Source organism: Thamnophis elegans, chromosome 5 (assembly GCF_009769535.1).
Source record: "Thamnophis elegans isolate rThaEle1 chromosome 5, rThaEle1.pri, whole genome shotgun sequence".
NCBI lineage: Eukaryota > Metazoa > Chordata > Lepidosauria > Squamata > Colubridae > Thamnophis > Thamnophis elegans.
Genome location: NC_045545.1, coordinates 66,112,130 through 66,137,007, shown reverse-complemented (window position 1 = coordinate 66,137,007; position 24,878 = coordinate 66,112,130). Strand labels below are relative to the sequence as shown.

Below are 24,878 nucleotides of genomic sequence, written 5' to 3'. Positions count from 1 at the left end.
GCATGCTGTGACAAATTTGTTGGGCATTTTGAGGACACAATTCAAGGGGTAATTCTCTGTTTTCCAGGTCTGAAAATATGGACAAAAACATGGGTTCAAGTTACCTAAGAGATTGTCTTCACTTCTTCATTCACTAAGATTACCACGAAAGGATTTGTGCCAAAGCTGACAGTGTGTCATCATTCATGTTTTTCATAGGCAACCATTTTCTCTAGTACCGGTACTCTGAAATCTTCCTAACCCACCAAAACCAGAGAAGTGTCTATACCTTTGGTTGCACTGAGGATTTATCACTTCTCTCAAGTCATCTCTGTAAGAATGTTGGATTAATAGACTTGATTTGTTTTCCTTCACCCTGGTGCTTTTATTAATAATATTGCTTTAATTTATGGTTACATTTTAACAATTTTCTGATTTATGGGGAACATATAAATATAAACAAAAAATCATGATAGCTATTTAAAGGTTGTGTCTTATAGCTTGGGAGGAAAACCATTAATTCATAGTTGGGGACAAGTGACTATCATTCTGGTCAAGATCCGGAGCATCTCTCAACAAAAAGCATGTGAATTCCTACAATATCAGATACCTTGTTCCCGAAGAACATTGGCAAATTGGCAGACTTTGCTCAGCAATTCACTGTATGTAATTTTCATGGAATCTCCTGGCTCATTTCCTTCCCTATAAGAAAAGAAAAAAAGATATATAAATGCAAAAAAAATTGTATTTCAAATGTAAACTTCCCATCAGAGGTGGTATTCTACCGGTTCGGATCGGTTATCCCAAACCTTGGAAATCGTGGGTGGTCCCACCCACCGACCCCGGTTCTATGGTATCCCATTTAGGCACTTTTTTTTAGCCAAAGTGCATGAGCGGAAGGCTGAGCACATGCACGGATGTGGCATTGTGAGCAAAGCAAGCATACACATGCGCGCTCACATTTGCAAAGGTAAGTGAATACCACCCCTGCTTCACATGTTTTACTATAACTAAAAACTAATAAAATAGCTTAAAGCAGCTTGGTGTTCTTTACATGAAAATAGTGAGTGAATAGTTTACGCCACATTGGAAAAACCACAGCTCTGAAATACAGTTAACAAATACACAAAGCAAATAGAAGAAGACCTCAAAATAATAGACAATCAGGGAACCATACGTTCCAATTTCCAAAGTATGCATTTGCACTGACATAGTAAGATTTGCTACTGCATTCTGACTGGTTGCAATTTATCAAAATGTTAATTCACCTATTTCAAATGGAAAATTCCTAAATACGAGAAGTCAAATGTTTAGGAAAAATGTCTTTGTTTTTTTTCCCCCTTTCTTTTCATGTTCAAAGTTTGTGCAAAGAATGTGTTGGTAATGATGAAATATATGCCTGGATAAAGGACTAGGAATATTTTAACATTACACCAATTTGAATGTGAATAAATGCAATCCTATACATATTTACCTGGAATCCTGTGTAAATCAAAGAGGGAACTTCCAAATAGCCATGCACAGAATTTGCAAGCATATTTCTTAAGGAAACAAACAGTCCTATAGGAATGTGTGAAAAGATTATTTTGCTATTTTTGTGTAAAGGTATCTGCCATTAATTTGGGAATAGGAAGCTGGCACCTTAAAACATATGGGAAAGGCATAATTCTGCCCTATAGAGTAGCAGATGTTAGCTTAGCCTTCCAAGCAATTTCTGCCATTGTTCTGTGGAAAAATAGCACTGCTTTCTAAATGAATGGCAGAAAATATTTATCAGCCAAGCACAATTCCTTTGTTCCAGATTGCCCACATGCAGTTCATACTATAAATATATAATTATATTTATATTTATATTTATATTTATAATTATATAAATTTATAAAAATCTTTGCGATTTTTATAAATTTATATGAAAGATGGCATTTAGCTTTCTACCCATGCTCAATCTAAATATCAAGTGCTCCTACAATAACAAATATAGCCATAGTTACTTGAGCAAAGAATACAGACTCTTATGAAGTGCTGAAGAGAGGGATCAGCAATCAGTCAGCAATTAAAACTGGCATATATTTCTGCTTTGCAGATTCAGCTAAGATCATGCCAATTGGCAAAACATGGGAATGCAGCCAGATTGTTAATGCATAAATTTAGGGCTTTTAGACTATTCCATTAATATTACTAGTAATCATAGGTATCACTCATTAACTCTTGACCAAGTCAAACCCCTTCATCAACTGCTAATGTCCTGTCTGCATTAGGTCTTTATCTTCCTATAATTCTTAACAGAAATAAGAAATAGCTGGAGGAGTCAGAGTAGTCATAGAGCATTGGTCAGACAAATGTATTTTTCAATACCATACAGTGAAATTTCCTTTCACAGCTTACCCATCTCCAAATCAAATTTATTACTAAAAATATATATGTATGTGTAGAGAATGACACTATCGTCCTAATTGCAATCAATAATTTTTTTTTACATAATAGCAACATATGTTCCATGGTTTCAATGCTTAAATGTATCTCCACAATTACTTAAAATTGACACAAATTCCATCCTAATTGAGAACTTGCTCAAAATGACCGTCCACAGCAATTTTTTTCTCAAGAGATTTATAACTGCATAACATTTAAAAAGTTCACCTTCATTGGAAAGCACTAAAATCATTTGGCATAATATGGGCATTGTAGAATGTAATTGAGAAAGGTATTCATTCTTTCTTGCCCACGGATAAAGACTTGGCACATGATATAAATTATTAAGGATACTGAAGGGTATTTCAAAATTACAATGATACAAACTGTTCTCTTGAGCTGAGCACAAATTAAAATTATAGTCTTTCAAATATGGAATTCACAAAATGAATCTGAACAAGAAAAAACAAAACTCTGAATAAAGCCCAAATCTAAATGATGTGTTTTATTCCCTTAAACAGAACCATTGATTTAGTTTTATAAGGTGACCAAAACTAGTCAACTTGTAAAATGTAAAATTAGCTTAGCTATCATTTATTAGAAGCCAACAACCTTTCATCTGTTGTGAAAGATGATGGCACAATAATCAGAACATGATGTCACAAATCTGACTCTTTACTAAATAGTAATTGGAGGTTACTACATTCTCTGTTGGCAAGATGGACAAAGGATAACGGTTGCAATATCATATTAGCAAGTTCATTTACGTATTTACTTAAAGCTAAGGTGACAGATAGTAAAATACAAGACAAGCTCACGAATGAAGACAGTCCATGAAAAATTGATCCCACCGTTCTTCAACAAATAGCAAAAGTAATCCGAAGACCAAAAAAATCAAATAAAAGCAGTTGTGGTACTAGCAGCCACTGCAAGCTCAGTTAAGGAAGAAGCAATTATGCCTTTCACAAATATATTATCTGTAAATTTTCTTTCCCACAAAACTATATTAACCAGATATAGATAGCATATTATAGTATCAATATATATAAAGTATGAATATATAGAGAGGGTGGGGGGGGGAGGTTGCTTATAAATATAATAGGATGGGTTTACAAAAACATATACTATTTCTGATGTTTGGATCTATAAATACCAAAACACATTAATCAACCATTCAGAGTCCACTGCTCTATAGCTGGGTGGCTAATAAATTTAAATAATAATTTGAAATTCTAGCCATGATTAAATGTGAATGGCAATATCTTTGCTTTTAAAAAGTTACAACAATTATGTTAGCGATGTTGAAAAGGTATTTGACTCAAAAATCTTTTGCAAGAAGTTTTCAACATATCCCATGAACAAGACTGGTTACTTTCTGTACTAAAGTAATCTTTAGAACTGCAATCAGGTATTATCAGAACTGGAACTTGTACACCTGTTCTTATTTATTCACAATTGTTACAAACTAAAAGGTGAATTGGAAAAAACCAATGTTCAAGGCAGCATATTTTGTGTGCATTACACAATAATCACAAGGACTATGTAGAATTCAAAAATGAGTTGACTCATTAAACTTAATGTGGTTGTTAAAGCAGCTGAGTATTTTTCTCAGTCTTGCGCCAAACTTTGGGGGGAGGGGAGTCAGGCTGCTTTTATAAACAACAGAGATGTGCTACATTTATCTATCGTCTAAAGCACTTCTTCCAGATCATTTTGAAGCATACACATGCCCTTAGTAACTAGTCCTGGACAAAAAAGTTTCAAAAAATTCTGCAATGATCTCCAGGTCCCTCACCTTAATAACTGCATATTTTCTTCAATGCGAAGTCAACCTTATTTTTTAATTAAGTAGGGGTCGTATTGTAGATTTTTATTAAAAAGAAGTACAAAACCTGCAGACTTATATAGGCTCCACCTTTTGAATGAAAAGATGTAATGGAGTTTAGAAACAATGAAAAGAGGAGGCAAAGAAGGAAGTAGAAAAACAAGGACCCAAGAAAAACCAGTTTTAATTGAACAAGCAAATAAAGAAGAAATTGTTTGGCTTTAGGTTTTAGTGTCAGCCCAATTACTACAATTGCTTTCATTTTTTTTCATCTGCAAGCTAAAATTAAGTATTGAAGGCAAATTAATGCAGGTTCTTGATACAGTAGTTATTTGAACAAGTTAATTAGAGGAAAGATAACCTGAAGCCTATCCCAGGGCTACAAGCAACCACAAATCTTTTTATGGGACCTTAAGGACCCATTTATTCTAATTGTTGAAAACAATATTTTAAGAAAAACACTCAGAAATGGGAGATTGATCAAAGGTAAAGTGACCAGATTTTAAAATTGGTAAAGCGAGACACCATTGACGAGGGGGGGGGGTTTCTTGATTAAAAATTTGGTCTATGGAAGTTGATAGGACATTCTAGGCCCAACAAGTTAAAATACTCATTACCTAGTTCAATACTCAAGGAGAAAAGTGGGAGGGGGGAATCGAAGGGGTGCCCAACACGTAGCACAGCATGCCCAGGTCCTTCTTCTCACTTGGCCTCATCTTCACCCTCTGGCTGATGCCCACCACTGGCTGCACCGCAACCAACTCGCCCCGGGTGGGCTGGAAGGCTTCGGGCAGTTCCTGGGCAGCGGGCATCTGGGCGGAAAGGGCTGGCAAGGGGGTGGCGGTGGCATCTTCGGCGGTGGAGCAGAGGTGCAGCAGCGGTAGCGCCAACAGCTGGGCAGCCTCCATCAGGCGGCGAGGCGAGCTGCATGCGAAGCCGCTCAGCCAGCCCGCCCCATGACTCCTGCTAGTGCTCGGCAGCGGGCAACCGCCGCGCAGCCTCCAGCCCCACAGGCCGCCCTCCTGGCATGCAGCCACTATAGACAAAGATAGACCTGGAAAAATGAGTGAAAATGTTTGCAAGAGGAAGCCACGTGGTGGAGCCAAAAAAGGGGCGGGGCACCCTTTCTACAAAAATCGGGACTTTTTTAAAATGACGCGGGACGCGGGACAAATTATTAAAAATCAGGACTGTCCCACCAAAAGCGGGACATCTGGTCACCTTAATCAAAGGAGATTGATCATAATATCCCTCTAAAAATTCCTCCTCAAACTAATTTTTAAAAATTGTAGAGCTGCCAACAAATATATTCAGCAGCACCTAATTTGCCTCACTGCTGTATCCATTCTGACCTTCAGCCTCCCCCACAGAACTAAGCGCAACACAATTACTGATATAAACAACAACAAACAAATGAGAAACAGGAAACATCTCTAGTCAATTTCAAGCTCAAATCTATAAACCAATTTTAAAGTATGAAACTTCAATGAAAACTGATTATACTTTTCAACTGAGAGCTGAACTTAACCTGGAAAAAAGGGCATCAGACTGCCAAATGAGAATTAGAACTGAGATTATTATTTTAGGATACTGTTATATGAGGACCATTAAATTAAATCTGTAGCACTTCCACATGAGGTCTTTGTGTCAGCCTCTTCTAATCTCACAACAATTCACTTGCAAGCATTGGCTGGTATTCAACCAGCTCTATAATAAGTCATTGAAGGTTTACTTGTTGCTCTGAGGGCCCAGTGATGGGACAGCACCTAGCCAACCTTGGCTGCACCCTAGAAACTAGACGGGATCAAATGTGGTCAATACTGTAATCATAAACCTGGTCAGATGCTGTAATAAGACAGCAGAGGCGGACTACAAATAACAGCACGACAAGTAGCAACAATGGTGCATTGGAAAATCTGCAAGAAATGCCATTTGTTTGCAAACAAGAACTGGTGGGACCATAAAATAGAAAAAGTCATAAAAATTGAAGAAACCAAATTATTCTGGAACTTTAGAATTCAGACAGACAAGAACTGCCACATAACATCCCCAGACTTTGTTGATACCACTTTATAATGCCTTGGTAAGGCCACACTTGGAATACTGCATTCAGTTTTGGTCACCATGATGTAAAAAAGATGTGGAGACTCTAGAAACAGTGCAGAGAAGAGCAACAAAGATGATTAGGGTACTGGAGACTAAAACCTGAAGAATGGTTGCAGGAACTGGGTATGTCTAGTTTAAGAGAAAGAAGGACTAGGGGAGACATAATAGCAGTGTTCCAATATCTCAGGGGTTGCCGCAAAGAAGAGGGAGTCAAACTATTCTCCAAGGCACCTGAGGGTAGAACAAGAAGCAATGGGTGGAAACTAATCAAGGAGAGAAGCAACTTAGAACTGAGGAAAAATTTCCTGACAGTTAGAACAATTAATCAGTGGAACAACTTGCCTCCAGAAGTTGTGAATGCCCCAACACTGGAAGTCTTTAAGAAGATGTTGGACAGCCATTTGTCTGGAACAGTATAGGGTTTCCTGCCTAGGCAGAGGGTTGGACTAGAAGACCTCTAAGGTCCCTTCCAACTCTGCTATTGTATTGTATTACTTAATTGTCACTAAGAAAGACAAAAAAGTATAAATTGTGTAGGTGGCAATACCTAGAAACAGCAGAACAGAAGAAAAAGAACTGGAGGATATCACAAAGTACACCTGGAGCATCAATCGAACATCAGCAGCATTGAAAAATTCACATTAGTCAATTGCAAAAGGCAGCTTTACTCAGAACAGCTTACTTCCTGTGATGTAACTCTAACACTGTCAAACAAGATCTGCCTATCCCAGGTCCATGGGTAGGACTCGGTAAGTGGATAAAAATTCAAAATCCAGTCTGAACATCTAGCTGAATGTGCAATCAATCATAATAATGTTTACAATAAAAATATTTTAAAAAGGAAAAATACAAAAACCCAAAAATAACATAAATAAAAGAACACAAAGGGCAGAGAAAACAGATTCAGATAGAAACACAGAAAAAGAAGAAAACAGGCTTCAATCACTCTTGCCAAAGGTCCGATCTTACTATAGCCACATCTTCAGGGCACCTTTCTCTATACAGGTAGGGCGGGAGCTATTCGAATCTCAGGTAGAATCCCATTCCAGGGAGCAGGTGCTACTACAGAGAAGGCATGTTTCCAGGGTCCTGATAGATGGCGTTGTTTAATTGACGGACCTGCCCTCAGCACTTGGATAGGATTAGTATTTGGATAGGAGACCATCAAGAAATCCTAAGTCCTCATGTAGGCTGGAAAGCTGATTAAATATCCCAAAAGAAGGGAATGGTGTGTGGATAGTCTATGGAGTCATCAAAAAAATCAAACTTCAAGCAGGTTTGACTTTTATCAAGGGAACATATTTTCTCATTAGCAGAAATTCCCATCTTCCCCAAGAGTTTAGAACATACTGTAAATGTCTACAAGCTGCTGCCAATTTTTTTCCTCTAGTATAGATATCCACTAAAAATATTAAGTATGAAATTCTTCTTGGATGCACCAATTTTCTGATGGTATGCAGAAAACTATTTTGCTCTATGTTAAACTAAGGTTCAGAATCCAGTTCAATTTCCATAATGAAAAAAAAATGTAATATTAATAAATATATGCTTTCAGTTTCCAGAGTTACATGCATTCATAGAATAAATCCAATAATATTTAGTAGAAATTTAACTCAGTTTAAAAGGCAACAACGTGCCATAGACAATCATTTTTCATTAGACAAAAGGAATTTTGCAACATGTCTTTAGAAAAAAGTTCTTCCCGGTTATAGAAGAAAGACCTGTTTTTGATCTCCAGGTAGCTATAAACTTTGTGGTTATGGTTATGGCTGTTAAATCCGCAGGTCATTAGAAGGCTATTTCAGTATATCCAGCCGGTATATGGACTCTCCCATGTAGACGTATTAAGCAAATATATGAACATACCTATTTACCTAACGTAAATAATGTTAATGTACTTACTTTTTAAAGTCATCTAGTGTTGTAAGCACATGACTATTGAATCTAGAATTGTTTAATTTGAACAGACTGGAAACATACGTTGAAAAGTCCATTTCTTTACAATTCCACATTGATCAGAAAGCATCACACAAGATTGCACACAAGTTTTCATAGAGTCTTTATCGGTATTTCAATGGCCTAGTGATGTTGCCATTTCTCAGCAACACTTTTTACCATGTTGTACAATATCATCAAAATGGAATTTAAAGTAGCCACTGCTTCTCTATGTGCATGAATATCCATTTTGTGCATCAAGATTTAGGACATCACCATTAGTCCCACACAGTTAGCTTAATTAAAAACAATTCTGGATTAATGTAACAGCTTACAGGCAGGAAAGGCCGCCTAAAGCTTTTAAGCAAATTACAGTTGCCTCCCTTTCATTAATTTGCAATTCAAGCATTATCTGCAACATAAATTTGATTTAATCACTGAAAGAGAACTAAAGGTTTTTTCTATAGTTTCTCTTCAAAAATGCACACAAGGTCATAAAGAGAGTTGGGAATACTAAAAGGCCTCATTTGTGCATTATAAAATCTCATTAACTGCAGTATGGCACAGGTATAAATTTATATATCACCATAATGCTATCTTAAACATCAGTGACCATGTTCATGTGGTATTTTCTGAAATTAAACTAGGATACAAGCATAGACATGTTCTCCTTCCACCAAATCCTATTCTTCAATTTCCCCATGTAACCTACCATGTTGATTTTGAAATATTGTTTATCATATGGAATTCTGAATGCACTTTTCAGGATAGACAAACAATTCACAAAAAAGTGTGCTCTAATCTAAGCATCTAAATCTGAGGTGGAAAAACTATGATTATTCAGCTACTGTCAGGTTACAGTTCAGCAACTATAATTAATAGCAAAGAATGTGGGAGTTGCAAGACACCAGCATTTGAAAAGCTGTAGGTCTCTCCCCTCCACAATCGTAACCATACAGTGAAAAGTAATATTTTATCTTTATTTTTTTATAATAAAAAGTATTATTTATCTAATTGACATATTATTGATTTTTACTGTATAGTTCCGGAAGAAATCCTCTATTTTATCTGCAATTAATGGTTCTTACCTACCTAGTAACTATCACACTAAGAATCTTTCCTATGCAGCTTTAGAAATGAATAATGTTAGTTATCTAAGGGTTAAATTCATTCTTATGCAATTCCAAATTTTATTTCAAAATAGCTTAAGCAAGCAATATACACTGTCAATTAAGTTCCCTGAAAATAAGATTTTCCTGATGATGTCTCTTGTTAACTACAGCAGATATGACACCATACCAGTAGAATTGCTGATAGTCAATACATGGACAAGGAAATTCTTCCTAAGAGTTCCTCTACCAAGAGATAAAACCATTTCTGATACTCCAGGTAAGTAGAGAGTAAAGAAGATGATCTTAGCACAGAAAAGCAGAATTTGTTGTCAAAACAACAAGATGAAAAACATGCCCTAAGCTTAAGTCAGGTAGAAGCTATGTAAAAATCTCTCAGAAAGCCATCTCCCTAATTTTCAGGAGTGTAAGAAGGCCTGGAGATAAATCAGTCAGATTTGAAAGATTCTATATTATAGCCAATTTTAATTTAAAAAAATAGTTTAAGTCTTCTGGTGGAATTGATTTCTTGGCCTGGTATATATTCTGAGGTTGATATAATGTTTCTGAGTAGCAATTCTCATAATTGAGTTCATTTATTGGCAATTGTGAACTCGCATCCAATATAGAATAAGTCAAACTTAAATCCTAGAGGTTATGTGTTTTGACATTTAAGAAATAGCAATAGCACTTAGACTTATATTTACAGCCCTCTCTAAGCAGTTTACAGAGTCAACATATTGCCCACAACAATCTGGGTCCTCATTTTACCCACCTCGGAAGGCTGAGTCAACTTTGAGCCTGGTGAGATTTGATCTGCTGGCAGCCGATGGCAGCCGTTGTAGCAGAAGTAGCCTGCAGTACTGCCCCCATTATGGAACAACCTCCCCGTGGAGATCCGTACCCTCACCACAGTCCAGGCCTTCCGCACAGCCCTTAAGAACTGGCTATCCCGTCAGGCCTGGGGATAGGATTACTCTCACCCCGCCCGAATGTTGAGTGAATGTTGTGTTTTTATGATCAATTTTCTTTTAATCACGATTCTTTTCTTTTTAAGTCTTGTCTTGCACTCCCTTCCCTTCACTGTTGTAAGCCGCCCTGAGTCCCCTCAGGGAAAAGGGCGGCATATAAATTTCCAATAAAATCCTAAAAAAAAAAATCCTAAATCCCTCTAACCACTGTGCCACCGCATACAAACTGCTGAATGTACTGATTAATGCAAAAACAACTGTGACAAAAAGCAGCAGTGACAGTGATAGCTTTATATCCCTCTATCTCCTCTCAAAAGTGTTTCTTTAAAGTAGCATTATGAGTCTGCTTTCTTTCATATTCTAAATTTTAAAAATAACATGGGATTTGCATAATCTTTGAAAAACCCACTATGTGTTCCTACTTTTAATACTTTTAGTTTAGGTAAGATTCAGATTCTTTAAGCATAGCTTAAAGAGACAATCCCAAGAACATGCAAAAAATAGATAACATTGTTAAGCACTACCACTTTCAGTTTTGAATATACACCATTCAAATCAGAACGTCTGCAGTAATTGTGTCATCTTTTTGCATCTCCTTAAAAGTGTTGTTTAGAGTTTAAAGCAGTTTTGCTTTAAGGAGTTTCAAGAATCAGATGCTAAAGCATCTTTTCTGACTCTGAATCTGAAGCAAACTACAGCCCGAGCACGCAGCAGATATCGTTTTAATAGAATTAACAGAATTATCAAAAATCCGGTCACTGTTGTTTTAAATTATTGTCATGTATATTTAAGGAAAATTGTTCAATAGCATGTCTCTTACACACAGCAGTACTTATTTCTAGTCATTAAGCAAGCACTCTTGTGTAATTATAGAGTATGAGCAATCATTTTTCAGAGATTATGGTATCTGTCCATCCGTTTTTCTTACTCAATTACCATCCTGGCAAGGTACCAGCATTGTTGAAATGCAATTTCTGAAATGAAGTCTTGCAAAACTATAACCACAGCCAAGTAGAAAGAGAAAATTCTCAATGGCACATATATTAGAAATGTTATTTTAAGACAGAAATATTATAATTTGTACCTGTGTGCACACACATTTGTTTGTTTGTTTGTTGGATTTATATGCCGCCCTTCTCCCAAAGGGCGCTTAATTCTTAATACAGAAAAAAAATGATTCATTAAAAATTCTTATATGAAAAGCAGTTGAAGAGTGTTAATGAACCCTTTTGAGACTTTTGACAGAGTGACTAGAAAAAGAAGGGTCAATATGACGTTTTCCAATGAACTTCTGCAATGTCCCCATGGCAACAAAAGAAGCACAACCTTTATTTGCCCTGTAGACCTGGTGACTGAGGCCTCAGCGTAGCCCTTAACATTTGAAAATGACACAAATTTACAATTCACCATTCTTTGTGATCTTTGGTAGTAGCCCAATATCAACACTATTTCATCTCTTTAAAAATCAAAAGAAGAATCTACTTTACCTATCACGTTAAATCATGGTTACCTTAGCATAAATTACTATAAAGCCCCAATTGGTGAGGTTCATAGATTATGCCAAGCCACAAAATATGGTATACAAATCACAAGGCTAAATTTATCCCCTATACTAAATCCAAACCATCAAATCACTAAGCAATAGGCAAAGCTATCTACAAAGCATAAAAGCAGTCTGAATGAGTATACAGGTGGTCTTCAACTTACGATCACAATTTCTGTTGCTAAACAAGACAATTGTTATTGACTTTTGCCCCATTTTATAACCTTTAAGACCTTTCCTGCCACAGCTGTTGAGTGGATTACTGCAGTTGTTAAGTTAGAAACATGGCTTCCCCATTGACTTTGTTTGTCAGAAGGTTACAGAGTTACATAACTCTGGGTCACTGTAACTGTCATAAATATGAGTCAGTTTCCAAGAATTTAATTTTGATCATGTGACTATGGAGATGCTGCTACGGTTGTGTGAAAAAATGGTCATGTCAATTTTTTCAGTACTGTTGTAACTTCGGTTACTAATTGAACAGTTGTAGATTGATGTCCTACCTTAGACATGAAAGCAATTGGGTGACCTTTAGCCATTCACTCTCTCTCTCAAGCCCAACTCACCTCACAGGGTTGTCGTGGGGAAAATAGGACAAACAAGACATGTATATGTGTATGTGTATGTGTATGTGTATGTGTATGTATATGTATATGTATATGTATATGATAGACAGACAGTTTTCACAAAGTGATAATCTGATGCCTGGATTTTACCTTTGATCAATCCCAGCTATCTAGCCAATTGGAAAAGATTATTGGAGATGCAATCCAAAGCAGCTGGAACGTATCCATATTGCCAATTTCTGGTTTAACAGCTTGGATCAACACTGTATTGTCTGTTTTGTACCTCACAAAAATGCAACATTCATTCATTCATTCATTCATTCATTCATTCATTAACAAACTTGTAAAACAAAATGCAATAATCCTATGTGTATGTCAGTGGTGGGATTCAATTTTTTTTACTACCGGTTCTGTGGGCATGGCTTTGTGGGTGTGGCATGGCTTGGTGGGCATGGCAGGGGAAGGATACTGCAAAATCTCCATTCCCTCCCCACTCCAGGGGAAGGTTATTGCAAAATTCCCATTTCCTCCGGATCAGCTAGGACTCTGGAGGCAGAGAATAGATGGGGGCGGGGCCAGTCAGAAGTGGTATTTACCGGTTCTTGAACCGGTACTGGTTCTCCAGAACTGGTCCGAACCTGCTGAATACCACCTCTGGTGTATGTGTAGCATATGGAGGGACACCAACAAACTTACGAAAAAAACCTACATAAAGGAATCCTACACACCCATCATTTTACATAGAATCCATATGTATTTTAGAGAATAGTTTCAAATATGCATACTTCAACAAAGAACAGAAAGATTACAGGAGGAAGGAGGAGAATTATAAAAAGACTGACTCTACAGTAGAAATGCTCAAAAAAATATTCTTTCTCTTTCTTCTCTTTCCTCAACCCTTTATTAAATTACCACCAATGCTATCTCCAAAAGCATACTAAAAGATCCATGGGGAAAGGAGTCAAGGCAAAAGAGCGGGTTCTACTTTTCCCAGAGGAAAAACATGAGAAAAAAAATACCATAGATAACTTCCTTCTCACTCTTTATCAAAGTGGCCTTTCTCAATCTGCTTTTGTTATACCAGAAAGACTGCTTCATGGACACCGTATCTTTTCTCCCATCTGCAGGGAAGCAATTTAGGGAGGATAGCTCTGAATTATTATTTTTTAAACATAAAAATTTTTAATTTTAATTTGAAACAAGTACAACATCTTTCTTTACATCTATAGAAAGTGTATCAGTCGATCACAAATAAACTTTGGTACATCTCCTCCACAGTCAACAAACATAACTCATATTAACTCGAGCATTTTAACTCAAATATTCATACCTATCACCATCGTCATATATCCATTTTCATTTGACTGTGATTATTATTTAAAAATATTAATAAAGGTAATAATCTTAAACAATACATGCCCACACCAGTGGGAAAAGAAAAAATCAAAAACAAAAAGCAAAAACAAAAAGCAAAAAAAAAAAAGCAAAAAAAAAAAAAAGACAAAAAGGACAAAAGACAAGGCAGGGAAGAAAAAAAAAAAGAAAAAAAAAGAAAAAAAAGAAACACAGGTATATATTATAAAAAAGAAAAAGTATATCAGCTGGTTACAACATGCTTTGGTGCATCTCTTCCATTAATTCATATTAATTCAAATATCTTAACTCAAATGTTTAACTCAGGTCTGAATTTCTAAGGTCCAGAAAGGGAGAGGTTGGTCCATACCACAGCACATACTATTTTCTAACTTTGGCATAAGGAAACTCTACTTTAAAGGTATGCAATATATTTTTTCATGTTTGCAGAGCAAACATCAAGCCCTAAAACCAGATCAGAGAAAATAGATAAAGTCACTTTGCTGAGCTAGAATACCCAATGACTTTCTAAATCAGGAGCTGTGCGCAGAGTAACTTTCCATTTCATAGAGTAAGAATTTTTTAAAATTTATTTTATTGAATTTTTATGCCATCCATCACCCCTGTGCCTCTAGATGGCTTTGTTAATTAGCTGAACAAAAAAAAATTCTCTTAAAATGTCCTTAATGCTTTAGTCTGGAAGAAGATAATCCTCCAGATGTTTATCAAACACCAATTCCTAGCAACCTTGGCAAGAATAGCCACTGATGAGAGATCAATGCAGCTGATGTTTAGCAGTACCAGTTATGACACATTTTTTATACCTAACTAAAACTAGGGATTTGCTATAAAAATTATAAGATTTACACATGGAACAGAGCAAGCGAAGAAAGTTTGCACAAAGAAGCAACCTCATAATAAGACTAACAATAATTCAAATATATTTACCAACAGATTTCACACAAGCAAAAGTACTTAATCACGCAAACCTAATTCAATGTGTTATTATTTAACCATCTTATTATTTTTATGCTTTTATGATGATGTAGTTTTAATTTCTATTTTCATGTCTATAAAGTAAATCATCAAGTCATTTGGAAGTTCAGTGGTATACAATTCATATAACAAATAAACATACATTTATTAAATGTATTGTCATTGCTACGGGTGATTGCCACTAACTTAGACAGGTTGTGGATCTTACCATTAAGCATTAACTATAATAATTAAATTGACCATATAAAGACAAAGGGTATCTGTGTATGAGTTGCAAAAGAGCAATTTGAAGGGAGAGATGTCTCCTTCTCAATGCCACTTAAAAAGATTACAATATACCATTAAGTTCATGCACAGACATTGAGGCAAACTAGAATGTTCTAGAATGTTCCAGAATGTTCCAGAAAAACTAAAGGAAATTTATGGCCTCAAAATGATGCATTGGCATATCACTTCCAGCTTGCATTAAGTGAACTTGTTTTTTCACACCCTTGTAGTTTTGCCCGAAAAAATCTGTTTCCTTGAGTATATCCAATATAAATTGAAACAGGAGGCATATTCAAGGCAAAAAGGATTATATTGAAATTTCTTTCCACAGTTTGCTATCATATCTAGCACCAAAGGATGCAACATTGCCTCACAAAGAAATGACTGGCTACCAGACCATCTTTAATCAATATTGGAACAGCTGTAAAATTCAGATTCTGAAATGTGAAGTATTGCTTTAATATTGAAAAAATGCAACTTATTTGTATTTCCTGTACTTTTTCCTCAGATAGGCTGATAAATCTGACTTAGGAAATAAATTGAAATCTGAAGTCTGCTTAGAAAATATTTCAATATGCATAGTATGGATTTGCCTCTGATGGAGTAATAGCTACAACTACCGTTAGTATGAAATGCTGCAACTAGGGTACTGAAAGGGACTGTTGTGGCCCAACAAGAGCCGTTGGAGCTGCCACCAGACTCCGACAGCGAGGGGCCCTATGAGTTGGCTCTGGAGGATGTGGAGGACCCTGGACAGGGTTCCGACTCCGAGCAGAGCGCAGAGAGGCTGGTTGGCCACCAGGAGGCACCTGAGCATTGGAGCAGTGCGGAGGAGCCAAGGGAGTTGTTCCTGGATGCCCGGCACCGAAGAGCTGATAAGCGTAAGGAACAGTTGTGTGGTTACAGGAGATAATTGCACTCAGCTGGTGGTAATTAGGCTCCTCTCAAGACTATAAGAGGACTGCTTGTGCACACGCCCCGTTGCAGGAGTCAACGCATTGACTAAAAGTTGGAGAACTTTTGTGGCTAGCTTGGCAGGCTGGATTGCTGCCAAGGACCTGTCTGTCTGCTAATAAATTTCTTAAAGTATCTTTGGCTTGGCGCTCTTTGGTGTGGGACGAGGGGGATCAGAACAGGGACCACCTTTTAGTATAAAGTTAAGTCATCTGAAAAAATTGTGATAGCTGCCATCATGCTAAAAAGTTAAGGCTAAATACTTGTGCTGACATACAAAGCATTATATGGTTTAGGATTTGGATATCTGGGCAGTTTTCTCTAGCAAAGGATCAAGAAGGGATACCCTCTTGATTATCATATTTTCCACATTTTCTCTATATGGCCACCCAAAAGAAAGAGCTTCCAGGTGGAACACTTGTGGAATTCGTTTTGCAATCCTTTATGGTTGTTGTAGTTTACTTTTATTATCACCTGAAGACCCTGTTATTTTTATAATCTTTAAGTTACTTTGCATTGGTGTGCCAGTTACTGTATTGTAACAGCATTGCCATAATTTATTTGCTGTTGTTTTATGGTTTTAATTTTTTGCAGCTTTATATAGTTTTATTGATTTGCATTGCTGTAGGAATTATTTTTAATTACAACAATTGGCTAAATAAATGTTAATCATAAGCTTTATAAACACCAATACTATCATAGCTGCAAAAAATGGAAACATTCAGGAGTATAACCTGAGTGAAATCAGTTGGACTTACGTCCTACTAAATGTTGACAGGATTCGTGTCACATTTCCTGATTCTTCTTTTGCTCAGTAAAGCAAAAGGGAACTAAAAACTAGAACTATCAGAAAGAGGAAATAAGTGATATTAATATCCTTGAATACAAGAAACAATGAAGCTATTACATGGCAGTTACTTTTTTAAAATGTTAGGTTTTCAGTGTTATAGTTTTAATTTATTGATTGTCACTCAGGGTTATAGAAGCAAGGAGATGGACATAGGTTTAAATAGATAAATGTGCAAAAAATTAAAAAGTGCATATGTAAATCATTGTGAAAAAGGAATACATGCTAATGTATAAATAGTAATAAACGTTTTTTCAGCAAGTATCTGTTATGCAAAATATTTGCTTTTATGACTACTACACACAGCCAAACTATAGTTTACTGTTCTTCTCAAGCTCTATTATTTGACTAAGATATTAGGCCACAGCTAGAAGAAATGTGACATTTTGAAAGTACTATAACGCAGGGGTATTTAACTCATGGCGTCACAGCGTGACGTATCGCAAGTCCCCCCCCCTTGCTAAACTGGGCATAGGCATTGCCAGTACATAACGTGTCTGGCCCACGGGCCCTAGGATTGACAGTTCTGCTATAAAGCATTGCTTTAACAAACTGAAGCCTGTTAAACAGAAATAATAAGATAAATAAGAGCAGCACCACAAAGATTTTAAAAAATACTTTAGAGAGTATACCCATTTGTTGTTTAGTAAAATATGGTTGCAAATGCATGCATACGTCAGAAAATGAATTTTGCATTACTGTTGTATTAGTGAATGGTTACCAGGTAATCACTAAACAGAGCGGGTTTTTTGCAATTTGCATTGTAGACAGATCATGAAAACTAAGAAATCTATAATATCTGAGGATAATCCCCTCTCCTTTCTCATGCACCTTGCAAGAGAGTTTCTAATGACACAATACTTATTCATCGTTTACCATCATCTCCAATATTTTATCCCACAACCACAATTTAATGTTAAATTTATATCGGAACTCTCTAGAACAAAGTAAGAAGCAGAACATTACCAATAAAATGCTATCTTGTCTCCAAGTTTATTCTCGTAAACATTTCTGTCCAAAACATTGTAGCAAATGTTGGTTGTAGCTCCTTTCATCCATTCAATAAAGATTTTCCCTTTGGTAACATCAAAATTGTACTGCAGGAATGGTCCAGTGTGTTGGTTCCTCCAGTAAAATTCTTTGGCTGTATCACCCCAAAATTCTGCAAAAAAGTTTTAAAAAGATGTTTCAAACACAAGGTATTCGTAAATACTATCAGATATTAGTATCTAAAGACCAACCTTGCAATCTTATGAACACTTACTAAGGAATAAGGAGGCAGGTCTAAATTTTGCTAAATATTGGATATATTCTGAAGCTTATATTAACAGTCATTCTTGGCACACACAAAAAAAAAAAGATCCACAAGCAAGATTTTTTTTCATGATAGAATTTCATTCATGTGCCATTTATTTAGAGGCAAGATAAGAGAATTTGGCAGATTAAAATCCTTCTAGCTAACATCCTGTTTTCCATAGCAACTAATCTGATGTTTCTGGGTACATTCACAAGCAGGACAAAGCAGAAAGTTAATGTTTTGAATTCAGTCATAATTTACTATTTAACTACATACTATCATTATAACTGAAAATATATATTGCCAATATATTGAGTAGAACCTACATTATATGTTCATAAATGCACCGATTATATAATCACAGCCAATTATCTTTTCTCCCAATTTGAAATATTACTAAAATTGTTTAAATAATTTCCTTTTATCTATCACAATATTAAATGTTACTCAGTTTTATAAATAAAAATATTGTGGTCATAAGTTGAGGGCTAGCTATACTTTATATACTTCGTTCTGGAATTTGTATTGGCTCTGTGGTGTTTTAGATTCAAACTGTAGGGGAGCCAACCTGGTACTTGTTGGCAACTCCTTAAAGTAGCCATGCCTTTCCCCACAGCTGTCAATAATCCTGCATTCTGTGATTCTATGTCTGGGTCTTTAAACAGTCCGATGCAACTTTTTACTTTCAAATCCAAACCAATCGACAAGTTGACTGTTTAATATCAATAAACATGTTGGCAAAATCATGTTCATTTAATTCTTAATTGCATGCTTTGTTTTCAGTTCTGTCAATTCTAGTGTTAACGTCAATATATTTTGGAGCCTTACTACAATTTTTTCCTTGAAGCTCATCAAACTCCCTGCCCCTTCCTGACTATAAAAATATATTACTATAATCAAATCAACTGAAAGGCTGACATGCTGAAAATGAAGAATGGTGGTCTCTAAAGTCATCTTGATTTTCAAGCATGCCACTGGGCTTCAAATGAATCCCAAAGACATTTTTGGAAATTAAAAAGCAGGGCCAGAGAAGGGGAAAAGGTTCAGGAGACCATGGTAGAATGGGAGGTTGAAAGGGGAGAAATAGAGTATTTTCTACCAAATGTGTTTACTGTATATACTCGAGTATAAGCCTAGTTTTTCAGCCCACTTTTTGGGCTGAAAAAAGCCGCCTCGGCTTATACTCGAGTCAGTGAAAAATTTGCCCGAAATGGAGGAGAAAAAGGGGCGGGGCCATGCCGCTGGGTGACACTCGTGAATGGCCCAGTGCCCCTGTGAGTTTCCCCTCCCTCTGTGTCAGTTTGCCGCGCAGCGCGCACCGCACCATCCCCCCTCCTCACGTTCTAATGTAATGCAGGGCTGTCTTACGATTCCCCTTCCTCCCCCTCCTGCCGCTCTGCAACGATGTCCCACCTCCTCCTTGTTATGGCAAGCAGCCACATAGCGATGTCCCACCTCCTCTGGTACAGTGATCCAATGATAGGAATCACTGTGCCGTGTGTCATAGGAGGCGGGACATCGCTCCCGCGGCTGCACGGGACATCATCATCACAGCGGGACATCAGCATCATGAGGTGAGTGAAGTATTTCATTGAATACACCGCTAGTTTACTGTTTTTCTTTGAAATAAATATTCAAAAACATTATTGGTATCTTTTTATTTTTGAAATTTACCGGTAGCTGCTGCATTTCCCACCCTAGGCTTATACTCGAGTCAATAACTTTTCCAGTTTTTTTGTGGTAAAATTAGGTGCCTCGGCTTATATTCGGGTCGGCCTATACTCGAGTATATACGGTATCTACTGCTTATTTTTTTTTTGTCCTTTGTTAAAAGTGTGTGTTTGTAGTTTTGCATATTTCTTTTGGCACAATGAGTTATATATGATATGAATAAGTATTTCACTTGTATTTCTCTCTGGATACTACTTATTTTCTTCTGCATAATGAGTGTTGAATTCAGTGAACCTATATTCTACCACTTCTCATGGTAGCAGAAAAGTCTAATATAATCTCTTCCTTATGTACCAATGAGGTATAGAACAGCATATTATGAGTGTATATGTTATAATAAAATAATAAAAGAATGTGTCATCTTCTTTAAATATCTGTCATACTTTGAAACATAGCTTTACAGACATATAGCTCTTGCAAATCTCAATGAGCTTCACTTGTGTTCATCCCTTTATGTTTGTCCAAAACCATACAAACTGTGAGTGGTGCTACATGAAGCAGCCACTAAACAAGGACTACCTGTTGCAAACACTGCCCTCATAGACAACATGGTAGAAACATTGTAACAAAATATATTGGGGGAGGGGGCTTCCATAGATCAGGGGAACTCCTCCAGTTAAAACCCACAAATCTTAAAGGTTGCCAAGGTTGAAAAACACTGGTCTAGATATTAAAATCTGACTGCTTCGTTTCTCTGCTTACCTATTGCTAAAAGGTTGGCACCCAATTGTAATCAGTATCTGGCTACAAGAGCCACTTTAGCATAGTGATTAAAGCTTCAGGCAGAAACTGGAGATTGTCAGTTCTAGTCCCATCTTAGGCACACAGCCTTTTGGGTGACCTTGAACATTCTTTTTCTCAGACATAGGAAGCAAGCAATGGCAAACCACTTCCAAAAAAAACCTTGTCAAGAAAAACGGAAAGAACTCCAAACAGCAACCAGGAATCAAAAACTTACTCAAAGACACCCCCACAAAACTTGCTATAACCAGGTGAATGTTACTAACTTCAGCCAAATCTTTGACAGCCTAGAACTGACAACATATAACCTAGGCACAGTTTTGAGCCAAATACTGGAGGACTAATGTGAATAAGTCTTTTTTTCTGGCAATAGTTATTGCAGGATTCAAGATCCACATAAACATGAACTCATTGACTGAAGTCCTTTCCCCTTTTCTGCTGCTCCGCTGGGAAGTGTATTATCATCTTTCATTTGGACGTTACTTCAATATGCAACACCATCTAACTACATTATCCCGCTCCTAACCAGTTTTGTGATTTTAGCACATAAATACACTTGTGCTCATTTAGATAAACAACTGTGTAAGGAAGCAAATGACCCATAACTACATATTGTTATAAATTAGGGGGGGGGAGTCTGATGAGATTAGTATTGAGTATTGTGCATGTGCAAATATAGAAGCTTCCAAACTGCTGGTCCCATTCATAATCTGATACAACTAATTTCCAAAAGAAAACATATTTGTGGATTACAGTATGCCCACATTTATACCCGTCTAACTTTGAAACTGCTCAACTGCTCTTTCTTTTAGCATAACAAGTTAAACAATAGGGAGGGGTTTTTTATGGTCGAGGTTGGTGAGGTAGTGTTTACTTTATAATCAACAAGAGATTATTTTTCTTCTATTGGGAGAAATAATTAACACGTCGCTAGTTGTAACTTCAGAAACTTGGAGCCAAACAAGGGAAGCACCGTCCCCTTCCTACACACACCCCTCCTTGAAACAACCCAGCAAAGTAATTCCAGCAGAGATGCTAGGAGACACTTGTTGCTCACACACAGGAGAGCAGAGAAACCCGCTTCGCAGCCCGGACTGCCCACCTCAGACTAACGGGTGGGTTCCGGGGCAGCGGCTGGTTCGCCTTCGGGACCTTGATGCATCCGATCCAAAGGATCGGCAACTACCAGTATTACAGGAGGAGGAGGAAGAGGACAGCTATGCGAGCACATGGTAGCAGAGGAGAGGAGAGGAGCTGGATCGTGGCGCCCTTGGGACGGAGGCTTCTTGCTTGCCAGCGTCCTTCTCTCGCCCTCCGGCCCCAGCCTCGGTGCTCCTCCCATCCCGCCTGCCACGGTCAGGAAGTCAGGCAACCGCGAGCGGCCTGGAAGCTTGCCCCGAAGCTGACAGGGAAAGGCGCACCAACCTCGCCCACCGCGGCCTGGCACTCACCCTGCGGCTCCTCCACCGAGCGGCGGTAAAGCTCGCGGTATTTTTCCAAGGAAGACACATGCGCCTCCCGCGCTGGCTCCGGCGGCGCCCGGTAAAGCCTGGCGGCGTGCTCTACTTTGGGCAGCACCATCCTCCGGGCTCCAAGCAAGAGAAGGAGCGGAACGGCAAGCCGCGGCTGGCAGGCAGCGAACGAGTGGCGAGCGCTGAACTAGGAAACACCCCGGCGGAGCTGTCTTTACCAGGCTCCGGCTTCTGGGAGGAGCCGGAGCGGAGGAAAGCTCCGCCCAAGCCTAAGGCTGCTGCTGGGGGAATTGGCCCGAGATACGAGGAAGGGCGATCGCTTGAGCTGGGCTGACCCGACCGCCTCTTCTCGCTTGCGGCTACTCGCGAGCACATCGCGGCCACCTATTCTTTCCTCCTAATGGGTGGTTCAATTGGGTAATTTTAGACTCTGGACTTAATGGGGTGGTAGTAGCTCCGTCCCCTTTAGGTGGCAACGCGTGTTACTTCACACTTGCTTCACTGAACTGACGGCATTTGACGTCCCCTCTTGGTCTTTCAGCTCCACGGAGCCCTGGATTTATGCCCATGAAGTCCTTGGCCTCAAATCGAGAAAAAGTCACACTTGAGCTTATCTCGATCTAGTTTTGTTATTCAGCCCGATCCTGTTCATTTGCCTTAGAGGTTGATTTGATTTTCCCTGACTCAGGGGTCATGCTCTGCGAAATGGATGCAAAATTAGTAGACCCTTCTTTCTGAGCTGGAATCTTGTCTGGTTTTTTATTTATTTTATTTTACTTATGTATTTATTTCAGTTTGTCAAACCTACCAGATAACAGGTATAAGTATAAACATGGACATGGACACAGGAAATAAGTACGAATAAATGGGGACAGTAGGACAGGAATGGTAGGCAGGCTTATGCACGCCCCCTTACAGACCTCTTAGGAAAGGGGTGAGGTCCACGCTAGACAGTTTAAGATTAAAGTTATGGGGGTTTGAGGACATAACAACGGAGTCGGGTAATGCATTCCAGATGTTGACCATTCTGTTGCTGAAGTCGTATTTTCTGGAATCAAGTTTGGAGCGGTTTACCTTGATTTTGTATCTATTTTTTGCCCGTGTATTATTGCAGTTGAAGCTGAAGTAGTCATTGTCATTGACAGGTAGTACGTTGCAGCAAACAATTTTGTGTACTACGCTTAGTTTTTCTCAGTGTTTCTTCTCAACCTTGGCAACTTTAAGACCTGTGAACTTCAACTGCCAGAATCTCCTGGCTGGGGAATTCTGGGACTTGAAGGCCACAAGTTAAAGTTGCTGACATTGAGAAATATTAATTTGATAGTGTCCGTTGTTTCAGTCATGATAGGAAACAATTAAAATATCCGTAATCAGTTGAATCTACTTTTTCAAGTTAAAATAGAAAAGTTGGGAATCTGAAAGTCTGATAGTTTGGAAGTGCCATGTATTATCTGCACTTGGTTCTCACTGAAATAAATTGGTTATAAATAAGTTATAATTAATGTTTTGTTTCAATAGGATCTAAGAACAAGAAATCTAATCTAACAGAGTACAGCTATGAAATAATAAGTTCATACATTGTCCTAAGCCCTAATTTGTGTAACCACAAGGTAGAGAATAAACTATAGTTGCTGCTATAAACATGGTTTGCATACTACAAAGCTAAGGTTCACATAACGGTCTATAAACTATGGCTTATATACTACAATGTCAGGCTTCACACAACATGCTAAATCAAAACCAAACAAACCATGTTATAGTGAAGTGTTTCATCTATCCAATGCATATCATATTCTTGTAGCTGCCATAAGGACTTGGCTTATATAAGCAATGTGCCACCTACAATCAGTCTTCCTTGACTATATGATTCAGCAGCTGCATGGGTCATTTGTGAAAAGAAATTGTAAATCATGCCACTTAGGATAAGGACTGAAATTTAATACCAGAATGAACAGTCTGTACTTCCTCCTAAATAGATCTAAATGTTGCAGAATTTTAACAGGGTTGGGCAGAGAAAAATGGTTCGTCATGACGCTAAACTATATAAAAAATTTCCATCACCAAACTATTACTTTGATTATTTCTTCATTGCAATTATATTCTGCCCTTCTCTGTGTGCCCAATGGGCTTTAATGGGGTCTCCCCCAGAATCCTTGGGCTATGAGGAAGTGACTGGCACAAAATCACTCAGTGAGTAATAGAAACAGACTTTAGGTCTTCCTGGTTCAAGTATAAGATATTAATCACCATAACACATTTACAATTCACAGCCAATAAAAACCACAGCTCATAAATGCCAAGCTGAAAAATACATTCATAACAATAGTTTAAAAAAACATTACTTTAAACTCCGTATTATTCTGCTGAGGAAACAACCTATTTTCCCCCCAGGAAAATAAATCAAGCTACAATGAAAAAAAATCAACCTGAAAAATTGTGATGGGGAAGGAATGCAACAACTAAAAACTTCCTTGTCCTATTTGTGCATAATCATCTCTTCTTGTCTAAAGTTCCAGATAGAAATACAAATAGGGATTTGTTAATGGTAGCTCAAAAAAGACTGGAATAGCATAAAAGGAGCTACAAAATATTTGTACAATCGAGTTTCACTAGTACAGGCATAATTAATCATGCATATATGCAAACATAGTAGACCACATGATGTTCCCAAGTCTCAGCTCAGCAGTTGCTATCTGAAAACTGAACATGTGAACAGAGTTAATTAGCAAGCATTACATCTCACAGTATCAGGTGATCAGAAAATGATTTAATCA

At 37.6% G+C, this 24,878-nt stretch overlaps 1 protein-coding gene across 2 annotated transcripts in view; it reads right to left on the bottom strand.

Moving 5' to 3' along the window:
• ACSS2 (acyl-CoA synthetase short chain family member 2) overlaps positions 1-22,468 on the bottom strand; it is a 57,763-nt gene extending 35,295 nt beyond the window's left edge. The window contains exons 1-3 of one of the 2 annotated variants that reach the window (XM_032218017.1): positions 22,084-22,468; positions 17,830-18,025; positions 590-681 (exon numbers count right to left, since the gene is read on the bottom strand). In XM_032218017.1, the coding sequence (XP_032073908.1) occupies positions 590-681; positions 17,830-18,025; positions 22,084-22,213 (418 nt within the window). In that variant the 5' untranslated portion in view covers positions 22,214-22,468. The remainder of the gene's footprint in view (positions 1-589; positions 682-17,829; positions 18,026-22,083) is intronic. The other variant, XM_032218016.1, reaches the window with a different exon arrangement.
• Between the last annotated feature and the right edge of the window lie 2,410 nt (positions 22,469-24,878).